General features: G+C 49.0%; 1 protein-coding gene across 1 annotated transcript; it reads left to right on the top strand.

Moving 5' to 3' along the window:
• Positions 1-3,650: 3,650 nt before the first annotated feature.
• On the top strand, positions 3,651-8,811 carry Bckdk (branched chain keto acid dehydrogenase kinase). The gene is made up of 11 exons (XM_032892514.1): positions 3,651-3,735; positions 4,317-4,686; positions 4,793-4,861; positions 4,938-5,048; positions 5,281-5,328; positions 5,405-5,524; positions 5,605-5,703; positions 5,852-5,925; positions 7,516-7,734; positions 8,124-8,282; positions 8,366-8,811. Exons 2-11 carry the CDS (start codon positions 4,492-4,494, stop codon positions 8,508-8,510), a joined length of 1,239 nt encoding a protein of 412 aa, XP_032748405.1. The 5' UTR covers positions 3,651-3,735; positions 4,317-4,491; the 3' UTR covers positions 8,511-8,811.
• Positions 8,812-9,068: the final 257 nt, after the last annotated feature.

Genomic DNA, 9,068 nt, shown 5'->3' with positions numbered 1-9,068 from the left:
CCAGCTACTCTGGAAGCAGAAGTGAGAAAAGAAGTTCAAGGTCAGCCTCAGCTACGTAGCAAATTTGAAGTCAGCCTGGGTGATTTAGCAAGATTCTGCTTCCAATTAAACTGGAAAAAGACTGGGAGTGTATCTCAGTGGTAGAGGTCAGGGTAAGGCTCTGGGTTCAATCGAGAACCACAAAGAAACAAAGAAAATAAAAACATTTAAAAGGGGGAGACAGGGCTGGAGAGATGGCTCAGTGGTTAAGAGGACTGGCTGCTCTTCCAGACGTCCTGAGTTCAATTCCCAGCAACCACATGGTGGCTCACAACTATGTGTAATGGGATCTGGTGCCCTCTTCTGGCCTGGGTATACATATAGATAGAGCACATTACTCATTTATATTAAATAAGTAACTTGTTTTAAAAAAGGAGGATTTGGGGGATATAGCTATTCTAGAGTGCTTATATAGCAAGCAGAAAACTCTAGGTTTCAAGTGTGTGTGTGTGTGTGTGTGTGTGTGTGCTCTGAGAGAGAGAAAGAGAGAGACAAACAGAGACAAGCAGAAACAGAAGGAATTGAGACAGAGACAGAGAGACACCCAGAGAGAAGGACCTGGATTGTTAGATTAGGGGTATGCAATAAAACAAGGTGCACACACATATTTTTGTTCTTTTGCTCTTACATTATGTGCATGGGTGTTTGTTTGCATGCACGTCTGTGTACCATGTATATACAGTGTCCTCAGAGGCCAAAAACATGTGTCATATATCCTGGAGAGCCATCTCTCCAACCAAGCAAACAAATATTCAAATGCTATATTCTTGTACTGTTGAAAGGAGGGAATGCAGCTGGAGAGATGGCTCAGTGGTTAAGAGCACTGAGTTCCAGAGGCCCTGAGTTCAAATCCCAGCAACCACATGGTGGCTCACAACCATCTGTAATGAGATCTGATGCCCTCTTCTGGTTTGTCTGAAGACAGCTACACTGTACTTACATGTGATAAATAAATAAATAAATCTTTAAAAAAAAGAAAGAAAGTAGGGAATGAACTATTGATATAATAAAATTAGGGGCTGGAGGTGGAGATCAATGGTAGAATTCTTGCCTAGTATGAGGGCCTGGGTTTGCTTCCCTATACTTCCCAGATGTGCACGCACGTGCTATCTACCTATCTATCTATTTATCTACCTCCCTCCAGTATAATCTCCACAGTTTATGTTATTGGTAGAACAGAACGGTACAGACAAATAATGGATGATAATGGTATAGGCAAGAAAAAAAGCAGAATTTGGTGGGTGGATGAGACTGCAGTTTTAACTAGGTGGACAGTGTGGGCTTCATCCAGGAGTTGAGGAAAAACATTATGTGGTTATCTAGGGTAAAGGTAAAAGAGAGAACAGTCAGTGAGAGGCCCTTGGTGGAATGAGCCCTGTGTTTTCTGTGAACCACCAAGAGGCTACCAATGAGTGGAACAGAACGAATGCAAAGATGTGAGGACAAAGAGAGGGAGAGAGAGAAATCCTTGAATCTTTGTGTGTCCCAGTTCTTACATCTGCTATAGGAAGATGATAACAATACCTACCTTAGAGAATAGTTACAGAGATTTAAAAAAACAAAACAAAACAAAAAAACCCAAAAACAAACAAACAAACAAAAAAACACATGTAAAGCGCCTGGAAGAGTGACTACAAACCGCTAAGCTACCTACACGCCAGCAGCTTTGCGAACAGGAGCTAAGTGCGCATGTGTGCCCAATCTAGGTAACCGGCAGCTGCAGCCAATTCAGACACTAGACATTTGTCCAGAGCCAGGTTAAATGGGGTGAAGTGGTTGCCAGACACCTCCGCCTACTGGCTGCTGCAGTCGCCGCCAGGGGTGGCTCCTGTCCATGCCGCAGCCACGTGAGCAGCAAGTCCAGGAACCCAAAAGGAACTCGGAGTCCTTTGCTAGTAATGAAGACTGTCTCCTCCTCTGTTCCATTTTCCACGTGCTAAAGTTATGCCTGGTAGACAAACCTGAAAGGACTCCTGGCTTTACACAACGCTGTGGCCAGGAAGTTGTAAAAAAAAAAAAAAAAGGGAGGGGATGGGGGGAGGGGAGTGTGGAAGTGGGTAGGATCGGAGTTGGGGAGGAATCAAGCAGGAGATGGAGAGTCTGGAAGTCTGGGAAGGTGTCTGTGCAGGTCTTCCCCACTCCCTCAGGCAGGTCAGCTACAGTGAGGAATTCCACCCCCAAGACAAGACATTTTCAAAGGAAATATTTAACACTTTATTTTTAAATATTAAGAAATCACTACACAGGGGTTGAAGACATAACTTGGCGGTTAAGAGCACTGACTGCTCTTCCAGAAGTCCTGAGTTCAACTCCCAGCAACCACCTGGTGGTTCACAACCATCTGTAATGGGGTCTGATGCCCCCTTCTGGTGTGTCTGAAGAGAGCTACAGTGCACTCACATAAAATAAATAAATCTTTAAAAAAAGATTAAAAAAAGAAAATAAATCACTACACACACTGAAAAATCTCCTCTGATCATCTTTCTGTTTAATCGTCTTCTCCGTTCTTTTTGCTATCTGGTTTATCTTCCCAATCACTACAGCAGAGGTGTCTAAGGCGAAGAGGATAATTAAAACCTATAATGAACTCACATGTGGTGGCACTTGCCAGTAAACTGAGACTGAAGTAGATTGCTAGGATGAGGCAGGAGAGTTCTAGGGTTGGTCTGTTTACAATAGTGAAACGCTTTTATTTGAAATTGGTCTCAAAACACCAATCCAAACCAAACCAAACCAAACCAAAATGGTGGCTCCTAACTCTGCAGCACAAATAACTGACTACATTCAGGAGCTGGTGGCCACTCCTTGAATGCCCTCCCTGCTGCATTCCATACTGCTCTGGCTGTGCTGGCAGAGCATCCGGGCTGTTCTGCATTCTTGTCAGGCCTCGATTCACTCTTCCTGCACCGGTACACGCCCGGCACCTGGATCTCCCACAACCTTCTGTAAGGACCCTAGCACAGCAAGCAGACCCAAACCGTCTTCTTCCTCAGAGTAGATGCAGATTTATTTGAAACACCTCCCACCCCCACCCGGGGCACAGGAAAGTCACCTAGTCATATTAAGTTGCAGGCAGGTAGAAATAGTAACTCTCGTGTCAATTCCACACGCAACACTGTTCTAGACAGTTTACATAGATAAATTTGCATAATCTACAGAATTCGAAGATTAATACTTTTTTATTTTGCCAATAGCTAATTACAGCATCGAGAAATTGGTTGACTTCCCTTGGGTGTTAAGGGAGCTGAGCTAGAGTTTGAAACCAGGCAGACCTTGAATGGGCTAGAAACTTGAAATGATTGGACCTTAAGAAGAAGGCTGGGGCCTAGCAAGCGCAAGAAGGCTGGGTCTATTTTGTACACATTTGAGGATTTTTGGTGCTCTTTAGCATTTTTCTCACAGGGACCTTATTTTGTACAGTGGAAGACAGAGTCGATATAGACTACTGATAACTTCGGGGCGGGGTGGTAGGGGTGTTGGCGGAGTCAAACTACTCATCTGAAGGGGTCCCAGGGGGTACCCTAAAGGGCAGGAACGTACTCGAGTTGTGGTCAAACTACAACTCCCAGGAGGCACTGGGCACACACAGCCCGCGCGATGTTACAGCGGGGGAGGGCGAAGGCGGGCTCGGCCAGCCGGGCGGGTCGACTGCTCCCGCGGTTCCGCTCGGACCCGGGCCCAGCGTCTGGCCTCGCGGTAAGTGGACTAATTCGTAGTAACTCACACAGACCCCCTCCGGCGGACACTCGGCAGCACAGGTCTTCAGCCTCCACCTCTGACGGCAGTGCGCATGGGCCGGGGCTGGCACCTACCATATGGGGGGGACCCTGGCCAGACTAAGTGACCCAGCAGAGGGGGCGCTCCGGTGGGGAACTCTGGGACCGCAGTTCGCTGCACGAACTCAGTTCTCCCGTTCGCTATTCTTGTAGCAGGGACGCAGGCCAGTCTTCAAAGGCTCAGGTCCCCTAACGCCAAGTAGGGGTCAGATCCGGCCCCTGAAAAGGGGTGTTCAGAACCTGAGGAGGCTGGGGAGAGGTTTTATGGGTAGAATGAACTGGAGATTACTCCACCCGCTTCCTCGAGTGTGCACACAAGCCTTTAGGTTGTTCTACATAGAAGAGTAGAACACCTGGAGTGTGTTGTCCAGCTTCGGCCTGATTGTATCTCGGGAGATGGTGTTTGTAAGGGCTGGACAAGGTCTACTGGTGTGCACTTGGAGAAATAGTGCAAACCATTTGGATTTGGATCCTTAAAACCTCCTTCCACCACTCCAATAGATGGAAGCTGCTGTGGCGGCGCCGAGCATGTCAGCATCCTCGAGGGAGCCACATCCCTGAAATCCGGAGAAAACCCTGTCCACTCACACTCTGTCTACTCCTGCTTTGGGGTCACCGTTGCCTGTCGAGCCCTTAGTCCCATAGTATCACCCTAGTTCAACAAAGAAGCGGGACAATGATACTGACTTCAGTGCTGGGCAGCGGCCCTCGGAGCGGGTCTTCACTTTGGCCCCTCTTGGGGTCCTCACTGTCACTCCGGGTTCGCTCAACGTCAGCCACCGATACACACCATGTAGAGCTGGCCAGGGAACGCTCCAAGACTGTTACCTCCTTTTACAACCAGTCAGCTATTGACGTGGTAGCAGAGAAGGTATGCTGTTTGAGCGACTTGTAAGAAGTCTTATGGGAAAGGGCTGAGCTAATGTGGTGTGGCCAGGTCTTGATATCTGGTGCTCAAAGTGCATCTTCCCTTTTAGCCCTCAGTCCGCCTCACTCCCACCATGATGCTCTATTCTGGTCGCTCACAGGATGGCAGCCACCTTCTGGTAAGGCTCTCTCTTTCCTTCTCTGCTCCATGGATTCTAGCCAGCTGCTTAGGCCCTTCCCTCTTTTTTCTTACAGAAAAGTGGTCGCTACTTGCAGCAAGAGTTACCGGTGAGGATCGCTCACCGCATCAAGGGCTTCCGTAGTCTTCCTTTCATCATTGGTTGCAACCCTACCATACTGCATGTGGTAAGGCTGAGGGGACCTTCAGTCAGTGTGCACACTGTCCATGAGGCAAATGGGGGAGGGAGCCCAGGTCTGCTGAAAGGTGTGAGGTCTGGATGGCACTAAGCCTCAGAACATCAGAGGCCAGTACGGGCTGGGACCTTATTAATTGAGTTGGTTATTGTTTCTATGGGTACTGTTTTCTACTCAAGTGTTTGTGGCAGCCCTGTGAATTCCCATACTTTACTCCATACAGCACGAGCTATACATCCGGGCCTTCCAGAAGTTGACAGACTTCCCTCCGGTGAGGCCGGGCTGAGTAAGGTAAGGGGCCAAGGTCAGGGTTGGACCGCCTGTGCTCATAACTCTGTGACCTGCAGATCAAGGACCAGGCAGACGAAGCCCAGTATTGCCAGCTGGTGCGACAGCTGCTAGATGACCACAAGGATGTGGTGACCCTGTTAGCTGAGGGTCTGCGTGAGAGCCGGAAACACATAGAGGTCAGAGGCAACAGAGAATGGGCCTGGCGGAGGAGGAGGGTTGGGAAGGGGCACAGGTTTCTGAGGCTCACCCTTTATAGGATGAAAAGCTGGTCCGGTACTTCCTGGATAAAACACTAACGTCCAGACTTGGGATTCGAATGCTGGCTACTCACCACTTGGCGCTACATGAAGACAAGGTGGAGCTGAGACCCGAGAATGTTAAATGGGGAAGGCACCTGAGTCACGGGCCCCTTGGGGCTGGGGACGGGCTCTGGGACTAGGGTTTGGCAGCTGAAGTTGGGTGGGTGGAAGTGTTGCTAGTTCTGACCTTCTCTTTCCTGCCAGCCTGATTTTGTTGGCATCATCTGCACTCGTCTGTCACCCAAGAAGATTATTGAGAAGTGGGTGGATTTTGCCAGGTGAGACTAGAATGGTGGGGGGTAGATGGCTCGGGCAGTGAAGGCTTCTGTCTGAGTCCTTGCATGGTCTGGGGCAAGGTTTTGTCTTTGTTTTGATTTTCTTTTAAGATTAAATTATTTTTATGTGTGTGGGTATTTTGCCTGTATGTGTGTCTGTGCGCTGTGTGTGCAGAGGCATTGAGGAAAGAAGAGGATGTCAACAGTCACCACGTGGGTGCTGGGAAACAAACCCAGGTCCTCTACAAGAGCAAGTGCTCCTCACTGCTGAGCCATCTCTCCAGCCAGTTTTGCTGTGTTTTCTTTTAAAGGATTTATTTACTTATATGAGTACAGTGTCACTGTCCTCAGACACACCAGAAGAGGGCATCAGATCCCATTACAGATGGTTGTGAGCCACCATGCAGTTGCTGGGATTTGAACTCAGGACCTCTGGAAGAGCAGTCAGTGCTCTTAGCCACTGAGCCATCTCTCCAGCCCTGCTGTATTGTTTTTTAAAACTATATTTAACTATTTGTGTAGGGGTGTGTGCATGTGTGTAGGTAAGTGTGTCACAGCTTGATGGGTGTCACTTTTCTCTTTTCACTATGTGGGGTCAAGGGATGTCAGGCGTGGCAGCAAGTGCCTTTACTCATTAAACCATTTCTCTATTTTTCTTTTTTGAGATCAGTCTCATAGTAGACCAGGCTGGCTTCAAACTCATAGGTTCACTTGCTTTTACCTCCCCAAGTGCTGGGATTAAAAATGTGTGCTACCATGCCTGGCCACTGAGCCATTTCAATGGACCCTGATTTGCCTACTTACGTATTTATTAAATTATTCTTTTTAAGGTAAGATTTTTTTTTTTCTGGAGCTGAGGACCGAACCTAGGGCCTTGTGCTTGCTAGGCAAGCGCTCTACCACTGAGCTAAATCCCCAACCCCTTAAGGCAAGATTTAACTCTATAGGCAAGGCTGTTCTGGGACTTGGAAGTCTCCTTAGTCTTCTTAGTGCTGGGATTACAGATTTACTTGTTTTCTGTGCACACGAGAGTTTGTCTGCATGTGTGTATGTGTACATGTTTGTGCTTGGTGCCACAGAAGTGCCCCTAGAACTGGAGTTAGAGGCAGTTGTGAGCTGCCCAGCATGGAAGCTGAGGTCTGAATTTGAGTCCCTTACAAGAACAAGTACTCTTAACAACCATGAACCTTCTCTCCAGCCCCACTAGGGACATTTTTTTCTAAAGAATTATTTTATATATGTGAGTACACTGTTGCTGTCTTCAGACACACCAGGATGTGTCATCCCATTACAGATGGTTGTGAGCCACTATGTGGATATTGGGAACTGAACTCAGGACCTCTGGGAGAGCAGTCTGTGTTTTTAAACACTGATCCAGCCCTCCACTATTGACATCTTAAACTAGTGGAGGGCTTTTTTGTATTTTAGGCTGTTTAGTACAACCCCTGGCTTCTATTCATTTGACACCAGAAATGCTCTCCAGTGCGAAGAGCAAAAGTGTATCCATGTGTTGCCCAGTGCTCCCGGAAGAGGAGTTGTCTCAAGTTGAGAACTGTAACTCTAGGAACACCTACCGAGCCCTTCTATCCACAGACGCCTGTGCGAGCACAAGTATGGCAATGCCCCTAGAGTCCGCATCAATGGGCACGTGGCTGCCCGTTTCCCCTTCATTCCTATGCCGCTGGACTATATCCTGCCTGAGCTGCTCAAGAACGCCATGAGAGCCACAATGGAGAGTCACCTAGACACGCCCTACAATGTTCCTGATGTGGTCATCACCATTGCCAATAACGATGTCGATCTCATCATCAGGTTTGCTCAAATAGAACAGGGCTGGCTTGGATGAAGATTCTGGGCACTATTTCTAACTTGCTGTAGGACCTCGAGCCAGAACCTACCCTGATCTGGGACTTGGATCTGGTCAGAAAAGATATTTGAACCTAAGATTGCCAGGAGCTGTGCATTATGGGTTTGGGGCCAGCTGAGGGACCTGCAGTTGGGAGGTGGTGTTTGCTGAGAGTAGAAGTAAATGTCAAGTTGTATGGGAATAGGAGCAGTCTGTGGCCCGGCAGAGGCTGAGTGTAGAAGATGATAAATGAAGCCACTTTTAGATAGAATTGGAGCAGACTCAGCACTGTCTGCTTAGGGGCTGGTGAGACCTATTAGACCTGACCAAGTCTGTGTTCTCAACATCCTGCCAGGATCTCAGACCGGGGTGGAGGAATCGCTCATAAGGACCTGGATCGGGTCATGGACTACCACTTCACCACAGCTGAGGCCAGCACCCAGGACCCCCGAATCAGCCCCCTCTTCGGCCACCTGGATATGCACAGTGGTGGCCAATCAGGACCTATGCATGGGTAAGATCCCACCTGCCCAATATGGGGGGAGGGGTAGACCAGGGCACTCAAGCCTGACGCCCTATCCTGTCCACTGCTCCCAGCTTTGGCTTCGGGTTGCCCACGTCCAGGGCCTATGCGGAGTATCTCGGTGGCTCCCTGCAGCTGCAGTCCCTGCAGGGCATTGGCACAGATGTCTACCTACGGCTCCGCCACATTGATGGCCGGGAGGAAAGCTTCAGGATCTGATGGTGGATTTTGGCCAGCTAGCCTGCCACACTCCTCGTAGGACCTACTGGGCCTGGCAGGGGGCTGCTGTGCTCCACACACTGCTGCTTCGTGGAGCTTAGGGCCTCAGACAGGTGGACTTAGATGGAGCTGGGCACCACTCCTCCTCAACAGGGCTCATTGCTTTCTGCCTCCTGGTCTCAGAGGGGAGGAAGCAGGAGCCTCTGAGGCCTCCAATACCAGCTGTGCTGTGCTTACTCTTGAGGAGTACTTATTTGACCTGCTGTTATTAAAGTTTGCATTTTGAATGCCCTCTTGGGCCCCAAATGTCGGGAGGGCAGGTGAGCTTTTGTTTCTGCCCCCCTTTGGGTTCCCTAGGCCTTGGGAGTTAGCCAGGTCACGTCCAGTCTCTGGCTGTCTTGGCACTGTAGCAGAAGTGACTCCAAGGCTCTCGCCTATTTGACTTGGCAAGAGTGGGAGTGACTTCGGTGACTTCTGCTCATTGAACAAATCTTTCTGGGCCCCAGACGATATTAGAGGCCCCCAAAGACTTAGCTTCTGGCCTGACTCTCCCCTTCC

This window comes from Rattus rattus, chromosome 2 (assembly GCF_011064425.1).
Source record: "Rattus rattus isolate New Zealand chromosome 2, Rrattus_CSIRO_v1, whole genome shotgun sequence".
NCBI classification, from domain to species: Eukaryota; Metazoa; Chordata; class Mammalia; order Rodentia; family Muridae; genus Rattus; species Rattus rattus.
The sequence above is the reverse complement of the archived record's forward strand: the minus strand, read 5'-3'. Positions and strand labels throughout refer to the sequence as shown.

Excerpts from the sequence above, each read along its gene's own strand:
- Bckdk (XM_032892514.1), top strand. The coding sequence starts at position 4,492 with ATGATACTGACTTCAGTGCTGGGCAGCGGCCCTCGGAGCGGGTCTTCA. Across the intron at positions 5,049-5,280 it reads ACCCTACCATACTGCATGTG|CACGAGCTATACATCCGGGC; the intron begins GTAAGGCTGAGG and ends TACTCCATACAG. Across the intron at positions 5,926-7,515 it reads AAGTGGGTGGATTTTGCCAG|ACGCCTGTGCGAGCACAAGT; the intron begins GTGAGACTAGAA and ends TTCTATCCACAG.